The 22,527-nt window shown below is 51.2% G+C and overlaps 2 protein-coding genes, 1 long non-coding RNA gene and 1 pseudogene across 6 annotated transcripts in view; 3 read left to right on the forward strand and 1 right to left on the reverse strand.

Moving 5' to 3' along the window:
- The window catches only part of RAB37 (RAB37, member RAS oncogene family), a 67,618-nt gene that overhangs the window by 35,039 nt on the left and 10,052 nt on the right, over positions 1-22,527 (reverse strand). The window lies entirely within an intron of this gene.
- Positions 1-22,527, forward strand: part of CD300LF (CD300 molecule like family member f) — a 74,943-nt gene that overhangs the window by 196 nt on the left and 52,220 nt on the right. The window contains exons 2-7 of one of the 4 annotated variants that reach the window (XM_040989714.1): positions 6,670-7,011; positions 7,350-7,476; positions 7,848-7,957; positions 9,430-9,452; positions 9,783-9,920; positions 10,239-11,523. The exons of 1 other annotated variant lie outside the window; for it this stretch is intronic. In XM_040989714.1, the coding sequence (XP_040845648.1) occupies positions 6,670-7,011; positions 7,350-7,476; positions 7,848-7,957; positions 9,430-9,452; positions 9,783-9,920; positions 10,239-10,469 (971 nt within the window). In that variant the 3' untranslated portion in view covers positions 10,470-11,523. Of the gene's footprint in view, positions 1-6,669; positions 7,012-7,349; positions 7,477-7,847; positions 7,958-9,429; positions 9,453-9,782; positions 9,921-10,238; positions 11,524-22,527 lie in introns of those variants that run through there. 2 more of the 4 variants (XM_040989715.1, XM_040989716.1) reach the window with 2 other exon arrangements.
- Positions 1,581-1,662, forward strand: LOC121162688 (annotated as a pseudogene).
- LOC121162595 lies at positions 20,117-22,090 on the forward strand. The gene is made up of 2 exons (XR_005884815.1): positions 20,117-20,152; positions 21,045-22,090. It is a non-coding gene; the product is annotated as an uncharacterized LOC121162595 (long non-coding RNA).

Genomic DNA, 22,527 nt, shown 5'->3' on the forward strand with positions numbered 1-22,527 from the left:
AGTGGACGGGGCTGTCCTCCTGGGAAGCTGTAGGCAGCAGGGGATGTGGCTGGCGGAGTGGAGGAAGGAACTCAGCAAGAAGGTATTCTTTCTGCCAAGGGCCTGGTGAGTTGCAACCATTGTCACTCTCTTGGGATCTCAGTGTCCACGGCTGCCTCAGCAAGAGTAGGGTGTGCGACTGTCATCACCCCATATCCAGCATGAGGTTTGATTCCTGTTCTCGTGGGAGCCGGTGACACGGAATAGGGAGAGAGTATTGGCCCTGCTAGTCCGCAAGGAGTAGGGAGGGTTGGTGTAGGTCAGGTCCTGCTGTGCACCTGACGTGTCTTTGTACCTGTGCCCTCAACAGGGGAGGGAGCCAGGGCAGAGGGAGTTTGCCAGGCAGAGGCAGCTCTCAGTGTTGGGCAGGAGGAAGCTGTTGGGGTTCTGAGGTTCTAGACTTACCACAGGAAATCAGTGACTGCAGCGTAGGCAGAGACCGGAGGTTGGCTCAACATTGATGTCCTTGAGTTTTGAATGTTGGAGGGTCCGAGGACTCAGTGTGGGGGGCATCCTGTAGTACAGTCTAAGCTTTAGACCTCTCCTGGGACTCCAGAATCTTCCATACAGTTGCCTACTTCACACATCCACTCATGATCCAACCGCGTCTGCCTCTCTTGAGGCTGTTTCTCTCCCAGCCTCACCTGTCATTGTGCTTGGCGTTTTCTCGGTACTCAGCCAAAATCTAGGGGACACTCGTCTGTTTTCCAGGAGTGCCTGTGTGAGTTAGAATTAAAATCCAAATATATTCCGGGGGCTCCCCACTTCCTCCCCTTCTCCTGGGTCTCACCTCACTCCAGCCAACTTGGCTTTGACTGTGTGAGTCATCCTCTGGTCTTAAGGATTTTCCTCAGGCTGTCATCTGGGCCCAGAAGGTTCTTTTCCAGACAGCCATAGGCTCTAAGCCCTTGCATCTTCCATGTCTTTACTTCATCCATGACCCTGAGCAGAACTGTAATTCTCTGATGTTTTCTGCTTCATCTCCTCCAGTCCCATGGGAGGTAAGCTCCAGCAGGGTAAGGAGTCCCGGGCCCACAATGAGTTTCTAAAAGGCACTGATTGAACAAGCAGCAAGTTCCGTTGAATGAATGACCACATCCAATAGTGAGAGAGTAATGCAACTGCTGCCGTGCCCTCTCCCTCCCACCCCACCCATCTTCCTCCGCTTTTAGAGAGAGAAGCAGTTAGGACTCTAACAGCTCGTTGGAGAGGACCCACCACCGGATGGGGATTCGTGAGCGTGGAGCCCCTTTGCAAAGCCAGCTGGCTACACTTCAAAGCTTTAAGCACAGAAGTATGTGACCCAACAACGCCCCTCCTCACCCCCCAATCCCTAGGTTTCTACCTAGGACTCCCAGAAATGTTTGTTTACAGAAAAAAATTGTGACAATGTTCTTCCTGGTGCCTGGGAGATGCAGATCACTCAGCAGTCCATTCCCTGAGGAAGCGCTAAGTGAGAGGGGGAGGATGGCTGTAGACAGATGGAGGCTCTGCCCGTGTGCTGCAGCGTGGAGGGAAGGGGCTGAAAAGCATGGCGCTGTGCTTGCTTCAGCAGTGCAAATGCTAAAACTGGAATGATACAGAGAAGATCGGCATGGCCCCTGAACAAGGGGGACATGAAAAGCATGGCACTGAGTGAAGGGGCCAGCACGGACAGGGCAGGCGACATCTGCATGGGACCCCGTTCACGTGAACTAGTCCGGAGAGGCGAATCCACAGGGCCTGGGGGAGGGGGTCAGGCAAAGCGGCTCCTAATGAGAGGGGTTTCTTTTTAGGGGGAGCTGAAGGTGTTCCGGATTTAGACAGGAATGACAGTTCCATGAACGAACACCGCCGAGCTGTGGCCTTTAAAGGGTGGAGTGTGAATGAGGGCTCAGGAAGAACACCCTGCAGGCAGCGAGGAATGGGAACCCAGCAGAAGTGGTTGTGTTGCTGGGTAGCACGTGGACAGAAGGCTCTGAAAGGGACATGGCAGCTGGGTAGTCCTGAATGGCCTGTGGTTCTCTTACACAGCTTAATGGACACTCCATTCCACCCACCATAGTGTAAGTGAGATGGAGCAGTCGGTGGGCAGGTGTGCTGGAGCCCAAATAGTGTAGGGGAGGAACACGTGCTAATGAGTGGGCAGTTTCTTTCAGGGGAGCAGCAAGTCCCCTGGGGATCTGCTGTGGAAATAAGCTTGGCCTTGGCACATCTGAAGAACAGAAAGGTCAGGGTGGCAGAGCACATGCCTGGGGGGAGGGTTGGGAGGATTTTGTTTGATCTTAGAGTGGGAGAAATGGGCCTTGTCCAGGAGCCCAGGAACTGGGAGAGGGCCTCAGCCCAGACCTGGACCAGGCTGGTTTGGGGAAGGGTATGGTGGGACAAACCAACAGGCTCAGGAGGGCATATTCAGGGCTGCTTTGCTCTGGCATCTGCAAATGGGAGAGCTTGGTGGTAAGTGGATGTGACAGTGGATGTGACAGTGGATGTGTTGAGTGTGTGTCTGAGAACCTGTCTGGAGTGTGAGTCACTCAGGACTCAGGTCTCCAGTGCCAGCTCTTGGTGTACCCACCAGCTTCTTCCCAGCCTCTCCCACAGAAGTGTAGCCACAATGCAGAGGGTTAGGCTGCTGTTGGTGGTGTCAACACCCCGTAAGAGTGCTGCTTTGTGCCCCGGCTGCTCCACTTTTGATTCAGCTCCCTGCTCATGCTCCTGGGAAAGAAGTGGAAGATGGCTGGACTGTTTGGATCCCAGCATCCACGCAGGAGAACTGGATGGGAGAACTGGATGGGAGAACTGGATGGAATTGCATGCTCTTGCTTTTGGCCTGGTCTAACCAATACAGGATGTTGGTGTCCCAAGCTAGCAGCTTTAGCGTTCGAGCATATCACATCGAATACTTTTAGTTTATTCTTATTTTTCAGTGTGTATGTTTGTGTGTGTGTGTGTGTGTGTGTGTGTGTGTGTGTGAAAGAGAGAGAGAGAGAGAGAAAGCTCACATCTCCTGTTTAGTTCTCAAATGCCCAGAGTGGTTGGCATTAGGCTGGGCAGAAGTTGGAAGCTGCAGACTCAATCCAGGCCTCCCACAGGGGCGACAGGACCTAGCTCCTTGAACAGTCACCGCTGCCTCCCAGGGTCCGCCTTAGCAGGAAGCAGGACTCGGGCGCTGGAGGCAGGGTTTGAGCCCAGGTGCTTCAACACGAGATGAGAGTATCTTACTCAGCAGGCGACATCCCATCCCTTGGTCTAACTTTTGGCACAGGTGTTAAGCTTTTACAATTTCTATTTTTTTGTTTTTCTTTTCAATGCAGGCCTCTAACATTGAAAAATGTCTCTAAGCACAATTTAGACGCAACCCACAATTTTCTTTTAAATAGAGATAGAATTTACATGTGGTGAAGTGTGTGGGTCTTTAATGCTAAAGTCTGTGAGTTTTCCACACATGCATGTAACTTGTGTCTCACAGCCTCGTTGAGTTACGGAACATTCCACCACCCAGAATGTTCCTGAGCTCTCCGCCCAGGAACCATGTTGGCAGTCCACCACCGTAACCCACCTGCCACAGAACTTTGCATGGGTGGCCAGCGAGCACGCTTTTGCTCGCCTGTCACTCTGCATGGCTGCACTCCCCAGCCATCTCCGCTGCTTTGCATGTCAGTGTTTTGTTGTTTTTCTTTCTTTGGGGTGCCATCACTGTGGGTGCAGAATCATTTGTTTATCCATTCTCGTGCTGGACATTTGAATTTTTTTCTCATCTATGGTTATCATGAGTAAAGTCATGAAAAGAATTTTATGGACATTTCTTTTTATTAAAAAAAATAATACTTCAGAGTGGAATTCCTGGGCTAAAAGGAATGTGCATTTTCTAACTTTATTATCAACTAAAAAAACACTTCTCTGAAGTGCTGCAAAGTAATTACATAATTTCACACTCATGCCAGCAATGTGTGAGAGCTCCAATGGTCATATGTCAACCATCTAGTTATATATATATGTACATATGTATATATATATGTATATACATATATCTATGTTTGAAAGACAAAGTTACGGAGAGAGGGAGAGGCAGAGAGAGAGAGAGAAATATCTTCCATCTCCTGGCTCATTCCTCACTGGCTGCAACAGCCAGGGATGGGGTCCTGCTGAAGCTAGGGCCGGGAGCTTCCTCTGGGTCTCCCACATGAGTGCAGGGTCCAAGCATGCTGACCATCTTTTGCTGCTTTCCCAGGCACCTTAACAGGGAGCTGGACTGAAGGTGGAGCAGCTGGGACACAAACTGGTGCTCATATGGGATGCTAGTGCTTGGGCTCCTATCACTGCTGTGGATACTCAAATGGAGATCCTGGCTCCTGGTTTCAGCCTGGCACAGTCCTGGCTGCTATTGACATTTTGGGAGTGAAACAGTAGGTGGAAAATCTCTCTTTCTCTGCCTCTCTATCACTCTGCCTTTTAAGTAAATAGAAAAATAAATCAATACAACTTTAAAAAAGGGAAACCTATGGGTGTAACAAGGAAAAGTTAAAAAATGAGGCTCTCTCTGTTTGTGTTCTTGAGTAGTAGGCATTCTTTACTCATCTGGATATACATATTATGTTTTGGATTGTGTATGGAAGCTGCTAGACCATGTCAGCATCTGTTGCAAAGTCAGGGTTGAAAGTGGCCAGAGATGGAGATGATGTTAGCATGGCCAGACAGGTGCCAGCAGGTGAGGTGTTCTGCTCCTGCCAGGGGCAGAAACTGGGTAACACGCTTTCTACCAACCCCGAAGGGCACATGTACCTTGGTGAGGAAAGTGACTTTCTGAGCCTTTGTTTGTTAATTATGAAAATTTTCCATATCATAAAGGAAGGAGAATCTGAAGTTGAATAATCAAAGGGAAAAATATTCACAGGAAAACAAACATTGAGCTGAGGGTTGCTATGGAAAATAAATCCAGATGGAGGACAGGGCTTCAGGCTAAACTACCACTTGTGACACTGGCATCTCATAGCTAAGTGCCAGCTCAAGTCCCAGCTGTCCTACTTCCTGTCCAGCTCCTGCTAATGCACCTGGCAGGCAGCGGAAGATGGCTCAAGTGCTCGGGTCCGTGCCATCCTTGGCCTTGTCCAACCCTGGGTTATTGCGACTATTTAGGGAGTGAACCAGCAGACAGAAGACCTCTCTCCCTCTTTCCCTCTCTCTCTTTCAGTCTTTTTCCTTTTGCCTTACTGTATCTCTGTCCTTGCCACTGTGTCTTTCAAATAAATAAATCTTTAAAATATGTATTAGAAAAATGAAGTACCCTCAGAAGTTTCCAATACATTCCTAAATCAAGCCAAGGTGGTTGGGAGTGGTGGGGAAGAGAGGGAGGATTCAACACCGAGCTAAACCTGGATAGATCCCAAATCACAGGAAATGAATTTAAAACTAGCGAAGAATTTGTCCCAAAGAGGCTGTATGGCCAGACTAATCTGTTTTTCAAGGATTATAAAGAAATGAAAATGCCCTTGTTTTTATGTTCTGATTCGGAAGCATGAAGAAGACAGATATCTGGCAGATTCGTTTCGGGGAACTGGCCTGTCTCTAATGTCAAAGCTTCATGCTGGTAGACCAGAACTCTGCCTTGCAGTGGCGGCCAGCCATGCTCCAAGAAAGGAGGTGGGCTTACATGGCACGTGCCATCCTGCTGCTGTTTCTAACAAACTCGGGGTTTAGAAATTGAGGGTTTTCGTGCAGAACTGGGATTTCTGGCTCTTCCAGAAAGGTGAAAATGTCTGCAGTTGCTGAGCCTGCTTCTCGCCTGTGGATCCTGGAAGAGAGTGTGCAGGGGCAGGGTCGGGATCTTGGCAGGTGCCATTTGCTCCCCTGATGGTCCTCCTCACTGCTTCCCGTATCCTTCAGTCCTGTGGCGATCATGCTTATGGAGAATCTTTTCCTGTGTCCTGAAGCTTTCCCGGGAGAGAGAATGAAGGGAAGAAGGGGAAGATCATTAGAGAAAGCCACATCACTGCCTCCGATTTTACAAAGCTATAGTAGGGTGATGTGGGATTGGCACTGACATGGACAATGCATCAATGAAAAATTCATAAATGAGTCACAAATTTGCTGATCAACAAAGAAACCACACACTTCAGCAGAGAGCAACAGGCTCTGCAGGAGAAGCGCCATGTGGCATAGGGAGTCCACAAGTCTCAAGTCATCAAGTTGAAGGGTGTTCGTCCAGGTAGTTCACTGCAGAGCCCCAGCAGCAGCATCTCTACGGCCAGCACCATGGCTTGGCTGCAACAACAGGACCTCCCCGGGGTCACTGATGGGAGAGCTGAGGCAGTGTCCCTCACCTGTGTCCCTCTGCCCTCTGCTGCTCCTCAAGACCAAGTTCACACAGAAACATGTGTACAAGGCTCTTCCTTGAAACCCTTGGGTGACGGGCCAGTCGGGACGTGGGGCAGGTAAATTACAGCTTATTGCTCAGGGTGATGTTTGTGTTACTTTTGAGACCTGCAGTTGTGTCTTCCTGGGGTCTCCCGGTGGCTGGGGCACAGGGTCCTGGAGAAGGGCAGAAGGTTGGTCTAGGGGCAGGGGCACTCCTGCTCTTCTGGACTGTCCTCCATGGGGCACTCGGGTATGAGAGCCATGTCCTGTGCAGACACATGGATCTGTGTTTTGCAGGCAGCTCTGGTGCCAGGGAGCCTATCTCAGGTCCAGGAACAAAGAGAGGCCCAGAGCGGGGCAACCTGTCTGTGCGGTGTCATTATGACAAAGGATGGGAGACGTACAAGAAGTACTGGTGTCGGGGAGCTGCGTGGAGTCACTGCGAGATTCTCATCATTACCACCGGGTCAGAGCAGGAGGTACGGCAGGGCCGTGTGACCATCAGAGATCATCACAGAAATCGCACGTTCACTGTGACCATGGAGCAGCTCCGTGAAGATGACGCTGACATTTACTGGTGTGGGATGGAGAGAGTGGGAACTGACCCTGGCGTGCAAGTTAAAGTGATCGTTGACCCAGGTAAGGGGCAGGTATGTCATGGGCCTGCTGTTCCCTGGTCCTCAAAGCCCTGCTTGAGTGGTCAGCTAGAGTGGGGCTCTGTCCTGGGGCTATCTGAGCTGCCTTGTCCAAAGCCCTTCCCATGCCTCCTGTCCCTTCGGGGCCTGCTTCTCCTCCTATTTCTGAGACCATAGAGCCTCCTGCAGGCTAGGGACATGGGTGGGGCCAGGCTAAGCCACTGCGCTCAGCTACCCCTCCACCTTGGGCAGCCCACAGTTCCCCAGCTCAGAGCTGGGTGCAGGGTTAGGTGTGGGGTGGCAGTGTCCAGGGCAGCAGGTGACCTTGTCCAATGCACCAAGCACCCACTACTGTGCTGACCACATCACCCACCACCGTCACCTCCACCATGAATATGTCTACAGCGCCAACCTTCCAGAGAGAGGTCTACAGCTTCCCGACCATGTCCAGCCATTCCAGGGATGGCAGGTAAGCCAGGTGGGGACTCCTCCAGTGAGGTTGCCCTCTGCAGTGTCAGGCCCCAGCCAGCATTTGCTCTCAGACTCCAACTCCTTAGAGAGGGCGGGTTGCTGGGGCCTCCCCGCTGCCTCAGGCCTTCCTCACATGGAGTTTGGTGTAAGTTTGCTGGTTATTTTCTTCAACCATCCCACTGTTTCTGTTGGGCTTGGAGGCCCGTATCCTCTCTCTTAGTAACCTGGTAGTGAGGGCAACTGGATGTAAACCACAGGGCCCCTGGGGTTGTCAGGTTTGTGACACTCCCCTAGTCCTGGGTGGGCGGGATGGGGTTCAGAGGCAGTTGGTGGACTTGGGGTACACACGGCCTCCATCTGTGTTTCCAGCCCCACCCTGAAGCTCAGCGTCCTTCTCCCCCTCGTTTTTGCTGTGTTGCTGCTTCTCTTTGTGGGGGTCACCCTCTTGGCTTGGAGGATGATGAAGCAACAGAAGAAAGGTGAGTGCGCCTGGTCCAACTGCATGGGATGAGGCTAGGTGTGGCTGGTGGCCAATGTTGCCATCTGGACGGTGTCTGATCCAGACTACCCAGACACTTTGTAAGGGTGCTGTCCCAAATGTCTCTAGCAGTTGGGAGTCAGGGTAGTTGATACTTGAGTACCCTGGAGCTTGCTGGTGATTTCCGTGATGTTTGGCACGAGCCACTAACCTTGTGTGTCCTTCTGGCCCTTTTCTTCTCTCTGAGATGCCCCATTATCTGTTGCCTGCCTTGGCTTTTGGTGGTAGAAGTGGCTACAGAAGTGGCAATGGCCTGAGGTGAGCAGCCCTGTCTGGGGTGCCAGACAGGGGACTGTGAGGCTGCCAAGGAAACACTGTGATAACAAAAGGGTGATGGAGAAACACACACACACACACACACACAGAACACTGTCATCTGCACAGTCACATACTTATGCATGCACCCACACACTTGGTCCTCCAGGTCTGATCAGACGAGGCAAAGTGACTCTTACCCTGCTCCTCCCACACTGGCTGGCTTGTCCCAGGGACCTTGCTCTCTGGGTCACAGATCATGAGGTCTAGTCTTGCTCAAACCCTTTTCCTGTCTGGCCTCTCTTCCCCATTCTCACATGCTGGCACCCAGAGTGCCTTGGGACCTGAGCTCCTCCTTCCTCACAGCTTGGAGGATTTTTTTTTTTTTTGAGTCTGAGAACAGGGAGCTTCCCTCTTGTTTCTCTTCTTTCCTCCCATCTAGACTTGTGAAACTGAAAACTTGTGTGTGTTTATCTGTGTGTGTGTGTGTGTAACCTCTCATTTCTTTGTTGTCTTTGGTTCAAGGGAGGCCATGATAGAGGTTGGGGCTGGGGTATAGAACAGGAGCAGAGAGAAATTCTAGGAGCAGCAACAATGTAGGGACCGGTCCATCCTGAGCATCCCCTCATGCTGTGCCTGGAGCCAGGCGGCTTGCTGACGCACATCTCAGCCAGCACATACCTGCCAGGCACACTCAGGCACCTGGGATACAAGAAAGAGACAGGCCCAGCCTCCCAGTGGCTCGCAGAAACTTGAAGTGGAATTCTGTGGGATAAAGGTGATGAGAAAGCCAGGAGGTAGGTGCTGTGGAGCCAGGGAGGCAGGGGTGAGACAGCTACCTGCTGGAGGTACAGCAGGTCGGAATGACTTGGAGTTAATCCTGGAGGGGAAACCAGGATTGGCACTTCAGGCAGAAGCTAGGGCTGCTGAACCTGGAGTTCTGAAAAAGGAAATTTAACCCAAGGGAGCCTGGACTTTGTAGGGACAGTTGATGCATAGCTCTGGGATGGGGGGAACACGTGCACTGGGGTCTCTCTGCTTATCACAGGGACACGTGGAAGCTCAGAGAGCAGACTCTGCACCCTCCTTCCATGTGTCCCTTCCCTTGTGACCCACAGGGCTCAGCTCCCTAATCCCAGTCTGTTTTTCTCCTTCTAGCCTCAGGACCAAATCCAGAGCAGGTGAGAGTTCCCTGGCAGCTCTGTCCCTAAGCCCTTTGTCTTCCATCTCCCAGGAGCCCTGAGGTCTGAGTGCTTCAACCACTTGCCAGAGTGTCACTGTCCCTGCAGGGCCTGGGAGGATGTGGGAGGAGATGCTGGGGAGGTGTTTGGGAGTAGGGATGGGCTGGAAACAACCAGAAGGAGGAGGGCTAGGGTTGGGATGGGAACCAGAGAAGCACAGGGAGAGAGGCAGCCGGGCAAACAGAAGCTCACAGCCACCCTGGCAGAGGAACCTGCGCCCCAGACTGATCTTGCCAATCTGACCTGGGTTCCCTGTCCCACATGCTGCAGACCCTGGAGAGCGACCTGTGCTATGCCAACTTGACTCTGCATCAGACAGGAAGTTCTGCCAGCTCCTCCCAGAAAAAGGCCCCGAGGAGGCTCTCCTCTGCCCAGGATGGTCAGGAGGACATGGACTACATCACCATGGTGCGTTACCTGCAAGGGGTTGCCTGCATGGGGTTCCACTTAGGGGGCAGGTGCTCAGTAAAGCTGCGGTCACTGCAAGCCTGGCCTGGGCGTCGCTGATCCAAGTCCCAACCCTGGGCTCAGGGATGGACCAAGCTTAGTATTGGTGTTGGGCAGGAGACAGCTAGACTAGCTGAGGAACTGGGACTCTGGGAACGTGCTGCTTGGGTGGCGAGGGCGCAGGTGCCATTGTGGCTGAAATTCATGACCAGCTGAGAGGAGAGGGAAGCTGTAGGGCTTGGGAGTAGAGCTCAGACGGCCTGGTACGTCTTTCCCCAGCCGGCCTCATCTGAGGGTCCTTCCTGCCCATCACGTGACGTAGCACTTCCCCTCAGCCTCTCTAACCTCTGCCCACGTCGGTTTCAGGCTCCCTGTCCAAGTGAGGAAATCTCCTACACATCTCTGTCACAACACGTCTTGGACCAGGAGCCAACCTACAGCAATACCAGCCACATTCCCATCAGGGTTCATCACGAGGCCACGGAATACAGCATCATCAAGAAGCCTTAGCCAGGCCTCCGTCATGGACAGGCCTGGGAGCATGGGCCTGTCTCGTCTTCGGCTGCACACATACTCAACAGCACTAAGTGGCCATCCTGAATGGCTCCCACCTCCTGTTTGGGCCTGGGACCGAATCTTACAGGGTTTCTGTTGTTAGGAGTCTCCTCATATCTCCTCTGCCATCTGACTTGGACGAGGGGGCTGGCCTATACTCTGGGATTGTCCCCACCCCCGCCAAAATGATATGGACAGTAATCATCAGCCTTTATTTATTGCTTATGTAGAGGGGGTTCAAAATAGCCCCCAAAGATGCTTACGTCCCAGCCCCTAGAGATTGTGAATGTGACCTTGCCATGGAAGAAAGACATGGTGAAGATGCAATTAGGCAAAGGTTTCTAGGAGGAGATTCTGGCTTATCCAGGTGACTCCTGTGATCACAGAGGGGACGGAGGCAAGAAGATCAAACGGGGGCAAGACAATGTGGTTGCTGAAGCAGGACCAGCAGCTGAGGAAAGCCGTGGGGCTCGCCAAGCAAAGCCAAGGGACCCGTACTCCCTGGGAGCCTCGAATGGAGCCAGCCCTGCCGACCCTTTGCCCCGAGCCCCAAAAAGACGACTTTGACCTTGTGGTCTCCAGGACCAGAGGAAGATATGTTCGGGTGGCTTTCAGTTAAGGCGCTGAATCTCTGGTCATTTGTTTTTTTGGAATTTACACCTTGCCTGGCAGGTGCACAGCCTGTGTGGCCACCTTTCCTGGAGCTACAGGAGTGGGAGTTGGGTTGGGAGCCGATGAGCAGGGATTGAACCCAGGTGTTAGAGTTGTGGAGGGTGGAGTTAAGCCCCCGCTCTGCCATGTGTGTGTGCCCACTCATGCCGCTATTTGCTGGGCAATGCAAGTCAGAATTCATGGACACGGCACGTGCTATCTCATCCCATAGTAGTCCTGGCAGCCCTCCCTCTGGAAAACAGGATTTCCTGAAAATTCATGGAAAATGCATGTTGTGAGAAAGTGACACATGGGTTTCAACATTTGTTTGTACCAGAATAAACTCATTTTTTAGTTCTTCCTTCTGAAGTGTCTCCTGTATCCTGCATCCTAACGCATCCCAGTGTCTGCCTGATACCAGTCTGGTCCAATCATCTGCTCCATCCTGGTCTCCATCCTGCTCTCACTGTCCTGAGTGCCTTCTCCTCCCAGCTGCCCAGGTGAATCCTGCTAAGCACAGACCTATAACTCCCTACACATCATCTTCCAGTGGCTTCTTCTTCAGTCCCTTTCTGTCCCTTCAACCCACCTGCGCCTCGCCCACTCTGTTCTAGCCACATTGGCCTTTCTTCTGTTCTAGCAAAGTGAGGCTTGTCTCCTCTGAGCACTGCATCTGCTGTTCCTTCTTTCTGGAATACTGTTCCTGCAGATTTGGAAATAGTTAGCTCCTCTGTGTCATAATTTTGTCTCATTCACTTCTGTATTCCCTGTGTCTAATTAGTGGTTGGCATGTACACATGCATTTGCACACACACACACACACACACACACACACACACTTATTAAATCAGAAAGAAAGGTATTTAGTTTACTGGTTCATTCCCCAGATGGCCACAATGGTCAGTGCTGGGCCACACTAAAGCCAGGAACCAGGAGCTTCTTCTGGATCTCCCATGTGGGTTGCAGGGACCAAAAACTAGGACCATTATCCACTGCTTTTCTAAAGCCATTAGTAGGGAGCTGGGTCAGAAGTGGAACAGCTGGGAAATGAACCAAGTGGGATGCTGGTATTGCTGGTTGTGGCCCCCAGTTTATTCCAGACTCAATGAGTTGACAAGGTGGATGGTTCTGAATTGGGCACTCAGGGCGAGCTCTCAGTGCACACAGGAAGGCAGTCTCGGGCCACGCAGACTGAGGAAGCTCAGGATTGACTACCTGGAAGTGAACAGTTAAGAGATGTCTCTGTGAGTGTAGGGTGAATCTGGTGGGGAGGGGCGGGGGTCAGGCATCAAGGAGAACCATCATGCCTGGGGACACTGGCAAGTGACAGGGCAGTGGGCAGTGGGCCGTGATCAGTGTTTCCTGAGCTGCGGACCCCCTTGGCAGATCTAGAGAGAGTTGGCTGTGGTGGTGGGGGACTCCTGAGCTCACCTCATGATTTCCTGAAATGCCAAGAACTTCTCCAACCTGGGATAGGGCCTCAGAAGCCCAGGTGTTGTTGAACTGGCCACTTTTGCTGGTCAGGCCATTTCTGACCCAGAGGACCTTGGGTCTGCAGAACCAGAGAAATCTTTAAGTGAAGCTAAATTAGAGTGACCTAAAGTGGATGACTCTACAGACTAATATCAGTCACGAGGTAATGCCTGGGGACTGGTGTGTTACTGTGCCATTGTAACTACTGGGCAGGAGGCAGCTTTAGTTCTGAGCTGATCTGAAGCAGCCAGTACCGAGCAGAACGTTCAAGCATTTGCTAATGTTAGGCAGCAAAGACTTCCTGGAGCAGCCATGGGGCCGGCACCACGGATCAATTAGCTAATCCTCCATTTCCAAGTTCTGGCATCTTATATGGCCTCTGGTTCATGTTCTGGCTGCGTCACTTCCTATCCAGCTCTCTGCTTGTGGCTTGGGAAAGCAGCAGAAGACAGCCCAAGGCCTTGAGGTTCTGCACCTGCATGGAAGACTCAGAAGAAGCTCCTGGCTTTGGATCAGCTCATTTATGGTTGTTACGACCATCTGGGGAGTTAACCAGCAGATGGAGGATCTTTCTCTCCATTTTTCCTTCTCTCTGTAAATCTGCCTATCCCATTAACAAATAAATCCTACAAAAAAAGAAAGGAAGAAATGGGAGCAGCTAAGACTCAAATCAGCGCCTACATGGAATGCTGGTACTATAGGCAGAGGCCTAACGTACTATATCATGGCTCTGATCCTTGGATACACGTTTTTATCCAAAATTCCAGCACCTGGATTGGTGGTGTCTGCAAAGGGATCCTTTGATGTGCGCAAAGATGGGAATGATTAGACTGTGAGATTCATGCACCAGGCCGGTCAACTTCACTGGATGGAGCAGATTTCTTTCCCTGGCCCTGGTGGGAGCATCTAGGTCCTTTGCACGTTGGGTGGGAGTGGCAGGATGTCAGCTGACAATCCAGCCTGGATTGGTCCAGGCTGACCTAGTCTGAAGCATGCTGGGAAGTAGTCGGGGAGGAGGGGAGGCGACACACACAAGTGGCTAGAAAGAAAATCACAATGTTTACTGAGCTGTATCTGGGTATTGTCTCAGCTCTATTTGGCTGCCTCGTATGAATTTTCTTGGGTGATTTTGGGGGAACTGGCAGCACTTTTAGTGCAAGGGAGAGAACTGAGAGAGGGATCCTGGGCTCTGGGCAGGGTTGGCATTTCCCATCTTGCTCTAGGGTTTCCAGGAAAGCACCTTCTGTGAGCTCCAAGTCAGGGAAGCACTCAGTTCTGATGGAGTGCCTCATTATTTATAGCCTTGCTAAGGTCCCTGGGGTTTCCCTCTTGGGCTTCTGAATTATTAATATTTAAAGGTTGTGCCTGATAAAACTTGGGGGGTTTGGATAGCTTCCTGTGAGAACCACATGCACTTCTGATTGGATCAGAAAACCAAGTCCAAAATATAGGATTAATGTAAATGTGGGTGTGAAGTGAGGCAATGGCTGCCTTTGTCTGGCACCTAGGAAAGTAGAACTCACAGCTGCGCAGCCTCAGAGTGACCAGGTTGTCTCAGAGTCCATCGATTTTGTGCACCAATAATTTTTCAGGTTGCAGAGAGCTGCAGATATGGGAATCAGCATTTTAAAAATATTTATTAATTTATATTGTGAAGGCAGATATACAGAGAGGAGAGACAGAGAATAAGATCTTCTGTTCTATGGTTCACTCCCCAAGCGGCTGCAATGGCTGGAGCTGAGCCAATCCAAAGCCAGGAGCCAGGAGCTCTTCCGGGTCTCCCGTGTGGGTGCAGGATCTTAAGGCTTTGGGCCGTCCTCAATTGCTTTCCGAGGCTACAAGCAGGGAGCTGGATGGGAAGCAGAACTGTCAGGATTAGAACTGGCACCCATATGGGATCCCGGCACATACAAGTGAGGACTTTCACTGCTAAGCTAAATGCTGCTGCCAGGCCCAGGATTTTTTTTTTTTTTAAATCAAGTAGGGGTCCCGGCGTGGTGGCACAAGTGGTTAGGGTCCTCGCCTTGCACGCCCGAAGATGTTGAATGAGGCAGGAGTTGTGACACAGAGGATTTAGCTACCACTTGGGATGCCTACATTCCAGATTAGAGTGCCAGGTTCAAGCCCCAGCTACTCCACACATCCGCTCCAGCTTCACACAAATCCACCTGGGAGGCAACAGATGCTGGCCCAAGATCTCAGGCCTAAACTCCACAGGGGAGTCCCTGGAGAGAGCTCTGGCTTTCTGGCTAGTTCCAGCTGTTGTGGTCATTTGGAGAGTGAAGCAGCAGTTGGAAGATCTCTGTCTCTCCCTCTCTCTTTGTTGTAACTGCCTTCCAAATAATAAATAAATAACCTTTTAAAAAAAAAAGAAAAAAGAAAAGTTGGCCAAACTAGGCAAGCGTAAAAGAGGTGCATTCATTCTTAAAATGTTGGGTTTTGACTCGGAGTATGTAGGTGTGCAGCCCTTTGCCGGGGTTTTGACGTTGTTCTCTGGCTTTCTGTTGCTGGGACTGGGGGCGTCACACACACTGGGCTGCCCCGAGAGCTGTTTCCAACTTCAGCCTGAAGCCAAAAATTCCAGACTCTCACGAAGCAATCCGACGGCATGCTTGTGTTTCTCTCTCAATATTTTATGCTTTCTTGATCCATCCCTAATTTGGCTGTCTTGGCTCTGACTGACAGGCCTTTCTAGAGTCTTTGCAAAGCATTTAATTTCAGTTTTTGTAGAAATAGCAGCTCTCTCTTTTTGTTTATATATTTGCTTCATTGGACAATATTCTTTCCGTTTGCACTCCTCATTCACGAGTTTGTGGCTCAGTTAGCCCAAGTGCATCACAGTAATGAACACGTGTCATTGACAAGTTCCTAGCTTTATGCCAGTGCTATTTATGTTGGGTGTCTGCAGTTGCCTCCTCATGGGAGAATGCTTGGTCCAGGCCCGGTCCTTGCCTGTGCCCTGAGTGGGCTCCTGCCAGCCCAGTTCTCATGTGGACACTCCACACAGTGTCCCACCTCTGCTGACACTGTTGGCGAGCTAACGACGGTGTCACTTGTGGAAGCGCGGGGAGCCCATCCATGGGGTGAAGGACTCCGGCAACCTGGCAGACTTCTCCTCCCCAGAACAAGTCCCCTCCTCACAGTCCATGGTTCACTGTGACCCCAGGTCCACATGGACTGTCCTGAGCGCTTGTGTTCTGGCACCAAGAAAGGGACTGATTCATTTCATTAGTAGACGGTGCCTCGGAGGAGGAGCTCAGAGTTGGGGGAGGCAGAAGCTGTCCCTAGGGATCCCAAGTAAGGAAGGAAAGTTCTGGAAATATGCTATGAACGGAACAGAGCTGTCTGTTCCTGTCCGCATACCACAGATTCCAGAATAAAAAAATAATAAAAAATAAAAAACCCCAACCCTCACCCCCAAAAATGTCTCTCTCCCTTCTCTATATTTGGGGCCTTAAACTTTCTTATTCCAACCTGATCATCTTCAGCCTATTTATTTATTTATTTATTTGGAAGGCAGAATGAAAGAGAGAGGGAGAGAACCTTCCATCTGCTGGTTCACTCGCCAAATGGCTGCAAGAGCTGGGGCTAGCCAGAAGCTCCACTGAGGTCTCCCCTGAGATGCTGCTCTGCGGCAGCAACAACCCCTGGCCTCTGCCAGGCCTCGAAGTACCCTTCTGGGTTCCCACAGAGAGCCGCAAGCTCCGGTGGCGCACTCATTTCAAAACTTCATGGAACTCTTGCAAAAGCCAGCAAGCCTCAAAAGCAGAAGGACCAAGACCCAGTGACTTGGTGGGTTTGTTGGGAAACACCCCGCCATCTGGTAGGGGTGGGTGACAGTGGATCCAGGGCCCAGGCAGGGGAAGATGACCGGGGGAGATGGGAAGTGGAGATGGTAAGAACCATGGTGGTGGAGGTCAGGCTTTGCCTCCTTTCCTGGGCTTGGCATCCACAGCTGGGTTCAGAGAGAGGCCACCCCAAGAGGGGGGTGGAGAGCTGTCAGCACTTCCGTGTCTGAGGTTGGGAAGTGGGGGCTCGGTGCATGCAGGCCACTCCATAAGAGCAGCCCTTCTACCTGCTTTGTCTCCCCATCAAGGGCTCTGCTTCTGTGTTTGCCCTGCGTCAGGCTGAGGTTGCTTCGGCCAAATTCCTGGGAGGCCAATGACAAAAGGAACTGGGTTGAGGGGAGCTGTGTGCTTCCAGTTCTACCTTCCTTTTCCTTAAGGACCCTGAGGGTCTGGGAAAGGCCTTGCCAGAGTTGGGTCTGCACCAGCTCGGCCTTGGGGTCCTGCCTTCTGTGACCTGCTGAGTGGCCTTGGGCAACTCTAGGCTGCCTCCCTAGGCATGCCACTGCTCCTCTGCAAAACAGAGTTGAGAAGTAACTGCCCCGCCTTGTCTGAGGGGCACAAATTGCAAGAAGCCCAGCTAATGAAACTGTGCCCTGAGTACTGAACCCCACCTGTGAGCACACCCTGTTGTTTTTTTTTCCTAGACCTGATGACCCGTGACCAAGTTTCCTTTGCAAATGAGACCCAGTGAAAGACCAGCAACAGAAGCAAGAACAAAATAGAGCGAGAGAAATGCCACGATGTCACATGAGTCATGTGGATGTGGTCTCTCTCTTGCAGCCTCCTTACCCCTCATTGAACTTGGGGGAGAGGTTGGGACCGCAGAGCCCGAGACTAGAGATCAGAGGCAACCGCTGTGAAACTAGGTGCGGCAGACCCCACCCCCCGGGACTGCGATGTCAGTGTCAGGGTGCTCACTTCTGGCCCCCCACCCCCGCCCGCCCCGGAGTGGACCCGGCTGTTTTAGGGGCTCACGGACTCCTTCACACTGCCCCCACGGAGACTCCCTTAGTGTCTGGCGCACAGGGATGGTGGGTGCACGGTTGATTGTGGTTTTTCTGTTTTTCTATTCTCTGTATCTTTCTCTGTGGTTTTACCGTTTCAGAAGAAAGAACAGGTTTTCATGTGTCTCTGCACTGGAACGCTCCTCTGTCACTAGCAAGAATGAGGGTGAATGCATGCTTGGCAAAATAGATCTGTCACTTTATCTGCTGCTGATCATTTATCAGTAGATAAATAAGTCATTGTCACTCACTTATCTATCACCTCTCAATCATCTACTGTTAATAATCTGTATCACCTGTCTACCAATCATCAATCACTCATCTTCACATCATGCATTTATCTATATCATCCACTGATCACCTATCTGTATGGCACACATGTGTACACACACACCTGTCTGTATTTTAAGGTGTTATTTTAATCTTATTTGAAATATGTATTTTTTAAAAAAGATTTATTTATTTTACTGAAAAGGTAAATCAAATTTATACAGAGAAGGAGAGACAGAAAGATCCTCCATCTGCTGATTTACTCCCCAGATGGCCACAATGGTCGGAGCTGAGCCGACCCAAAGCCAGGAGCCAGGAGCTTGTTTTGGGTCTCCCACATGGATGCAGGGTTCCAAGACTTGAGCTCAGTCCTCGACTGTTTTCCTTCGGCACAAGCAGGGAGCTGGATGGGAAGTGGAGCAGCCATGGCATGAACTGTTGTCCATATGGGATCCCAACATTTGCAGAGTGAAGATGTAGCCACTGAGCCAGCGCACTGGGCCTGAGGTATGTATTTTTGAGGTGGTTACACACAGAGAGCTTTTCAATGTTTTTCATCTTCCAAATGATTCACTAGTAACCACCCGGCCCGTGCGTCCACGGTAGCCACAGGCCTTGCGTTCTTCTTCCCCACCCCTGGGCGATGGACACTCACTCCCCGGGGACCCACCAGGGCCAAGGCCCACCTGTCCACGTTCAGGTTTCCTGATCTGCCTTCCATGCTGTGCCTTTGCTGTCCTGGCTCCTGCTGATGCTGTCCTGTGGGCTTTGCAGCTGGCCTTGCTGGGACCATCACATTGACACTGTACTTACTGGGGAGGGGGCACTGTCCACCTGTTGTCTATTGGCCCAAAGCATAGCTTAGTCCTTCCAGCTATGTCTGACACCAGATGTGGTGTGAAGTCTAAAGGAGGGAGACAGTGCGGAACTGTCCCACAGAGCCAGGCTCTGGCCCAGAAAGCAGGAAGGGCTGCATCATTTGTGGGGCCAAGCGTGTGATAGAAGTCCAGGGTTCCTTGCATACACTTTGTAAAGATTCTTAGGAGCATGCCCACAGAGCATGAAACAAGCCAGAGGCCCCTGGAGCACAGGGCCATGTGTGTGATGGTACAGCTCACTAGCTGGGAGGCCGGCTGTGGGGCAGGTGCCCCCTTCCTCCTCTGCTTCCTGTAGCCCTGGACTGTGCCTGCTGTCACCCCCAAGCAGAATGCTCCAGGCGTCTTCATCCCAGCTGGCTTTGATCACCAAGAGGAGGAAGGGCATCCCTCAGTCTGTTGATTGTCCCCTAGAGGAAATGCTGCTCCCACCCATAGGAGCAATGTGCTTTCCAACCCCAGCGGTTAACAAGCCAAGACTAGCTATTCAGTCTTTAATGATGCCACTGGGGGACAGTGTGATTCACGGGAACACGCCAGAAGGCTACACAACAGGGTCCCTAATTGCTCCCATCACTCCCAGTTCAGCTGAGACAGTGACGAGATCGGTTCATTTCTGTTTTGGTCACTGCTCATTAAAGATGTAAAAAGATTGAGACCCAGCCTCACCCAGGGTCCTCATGGGGACAGATGCTGTTTTTGTGTGAGTAGTGGCTAGCTCACAATTTCCCTTGGACACTTTTCTCTTCCGTTCTTGACCCAGAGGGCTGGGATGGGTTGGACTCCACTTTCAAGAGTGGCCCTGTGAGTCAAGTGTAAGCCATTCAGCACATTGGTTCTGGAAGAGACATATGATCATCATAATCTCCACAGTGAGGAGTTCATGGGTGGCCATCCCAGGCCCCCATGAGCCTTCTGTCTAGGACTGCAGTTGAGGATAGGAGATGGGTGTGCTGAGGGACTCACAATGTTGATGTTGTCTTCCTATGTGATCAACATGTATGCCATGTTGTCTGGAGGAGACCAGGCTTTGGAGATGGAGGAGTGAGGTCCTACAGGGCATGACCCCCTGCCCTGGCTTCCCTGCCATCTTTCCCAAGTCTCTTTTCGTGGGCCAGGCCAGGCTGCTCTCCAGCGGCCAGGGATCTGGTGTATTTTGTGCGTCGTTGGATGTTTTTCAGCTGAGACGTTTGGATCTTGTGAATGGTGGTGGGGCAGATTGCTAACAGTTTTGCGTGTTTTTTCTTTTTAAGATTTATTTATTACTGGGAAATGAGATTTACACAGAGGAGAGACAGAAGGAAAGATCTTCCTTCTACTCGTTAATTCCCCAAGCAGCCACAATGGCCAGAGCTGAGCTGATCCAAAGCCAGAAGCTGCATCTGGGTCTCTCACTCGGGTACAGGGTCCCAAGGCTTTGGACCGTTCTCACTGCTTTCCCAGTCCATGAGCAGGGAGCTGGAAAGGAAGTGGGACACCTGGGATACGAATCCACATGGGATCCTGGTGCATACAAGGTGAGGACTTTAGCCACTAGACTACTGTGATGGGCCCTGTTTTTTAATATTTATTTTTATTGCAAAGACAGATTCATACAAAGAAGCAGAGACAGAGAGAAAGATCTTCCATCTACTGGCTCATTTCCCAAATTGCTGCAATGGCCAGAGATAAGCTAATATAAAGCCAGCAGCCAGGAGCCAGGAGCTTCTTCTGGGTGTCCGTGGGTGTGGGGGCCCAAGGCTTTGAGCAATTCTTAACTGCCAGCCCAGGACATACGGTAGGAGAGCTGGATGGGGAGTGGAGCAGCTAGGACATGAACTGGCATTCATGAGAGATCCCAGTGCTTGAAGATGTAGATGTAACCGCTGAGCTGATGCGCCGGGCCCAGCAGCTTTGTCTCTACGTCAAGCCTGCAGCCTGGATATCTCCTCTGGGCAATTCTCAACTGTGCACTGGGGAGACACCTTCTTTTTGATTGTGGGCTGCTAAGATTCTTGCTTGGGGACCTGAGACTGTTCTGACTTTACCATGGGTTTTACAGACCATCAGATCAGTCGGTCAAGATCCAGACTTGGTGGTCTCGAAGAGCTATAAGCTTTCGACCGTGTCCCAAAGGCTCTGGCTTCCTACCATATGAGACTAGAGGGCCATGACCTGGAAAGATCCTCCCGAGGCCCATGTGTCACTCACTTGGGCTGAGCCCCTTGTGGCTCGAGTCAACTCTTCTGGCTTCACTTGGCTGGCCAGATTGAGCTTCTTGGGGTGGTGGCGACAAGTTGGGAATGGGTCTTGTGCCAGCAAGGTTTGCTGAATTGATTCTTAGCCAGCAACATCAGCTTGCTGGAGGGAGCATGTGGATGTGGTGGTGGAATGCAAGGAGATGACCCCAGTCTTGTCTCTCACTCACAGTTCTCCACGCTGAAATCCAAGTCCCTAATGCCCTGACAGGCACCAAGTAAGACGGAGAAGACAGCTCTGGGAATGACACACAGACTTTACGGGACCGGAAGCATCACCTCCACTTCCTTCCTCTTGCCCCAGACTAGGTCAAGTCCAGGACGCTCTTAAGGTCAAAGGCAAGTGGTTCCTCAAGGATTGCAGGAAATGTAAATGTGGAGAGGACAGACTAATAGAATGCTTGACCCAAGTCGCAGTTAAACACAGCTGAGGGTGAAAGACAGAGGTCAGGGCGGGGAGATCCGGGGTTGGAAGGGGCCCAAGCAGCTGCCGACAGCGGACCCTGGTGTAGAATGGGCCGAGGGGGTTGGTCGCAGCTCACGGAGAAGGCACTGCCAAGCTTGTCATCTTGATTGCATTAAACAACGGTGTCCTCCAGCGCCTTCCTTTCCGGATTGCATGCTTGGCAGACAGTTTCCTGATTATAATGTGGCTTGGCATCTAGAGCAGTACGTGAGTTTTATGGGTTTGGTGTCACAAACTTGCCTGGAGAGGTGGAGTTCCTCTTGGATGAATGACCCAAAACTGAGCCTACAAAGCCAGGGGCTGCACACTGGACCGTGATCACAACTTGTGAACCCCTTGCCTTCGCCTGACTCCATCCCTCTGCATCTCCACCTGGTTTGGAGTTAACCAGAGGCAAGTTTCTTAACGTCTTTATGTCTCAGTTTACTCATCTGTAAATTGAGACTAAAGTTAATTCATTGTAGGAGTCAATGAATTAATAGGTTATCTACTGTCAATATTCAAATCTCCACAAGCCTGGCTTTGATCTTGAACAAGTAACTTTATTTTTGTTCTCTGATTTCCTTTTCTGTAATGTGGAGTTAATGACAACTGTTGTAAAAAAAGAAAGTGTGATACATGTAGGGTGTCAGAGTTGTTAAAATTTCTCTAAGTTGCAAAATTTTGCACAGTGTATTTTTATCATTTGTTGTAAACAGTTTTTGCTGTCACTGGGTCCATCGTGATCACAGTGCAGAGATTCTAATATCGCTCAGGTCATAACCTCACAAAACCAGAGGAGGAAGAAGGATGTGGGTACAGGCAAATACTTGGGACTAGTCTCCCCAACAAAAGCAAGGGGGTCCCAGGGGCTGCAGGGGAGCAGTGGAGCAGTGGATCTGGATTGAGTCTATACAAGTGGCTTTGCTGCCTTCCAGGGCTCACAGGGCTCCTCGGGGTGCAGGTGGAGAGGGGTTGGAAAAGCAGGTGTTGCCTGTTCCTGGCTGTCTCCTGGGGGAATTGTTCTCTGCTTTCCAGTACACAGATGCTGGGAGGCATGCGCATGCAAAACTAGCAGGGGACGGTGAAGACAAGGACAGGAAATGTCTGCCTTGCGTTTAAAAGGCTGTTATGGGAGAATCAAGATGGCAGAATAGGGCAAGATGGAAAAACAGATGGAAAAACATTAGCCAGTGTGCAGCAGAGAGGG

This window comes from Ochotona curzoniae, unplaced genomic scaffold (assembly GCF_017591425.1).
Source record: "Ochotona curzoniae isolate NIBS_2020 unplaced genomic scaffold, NIBS_Ocur_1.0 contig_523, whole genome shotgun sequence".
NCBI lineage: Eukaryota > Metazoa > Chordata > Mammalia > Lagomorpha > Ochotonidae > Ochotona > Ochotona curzoniae.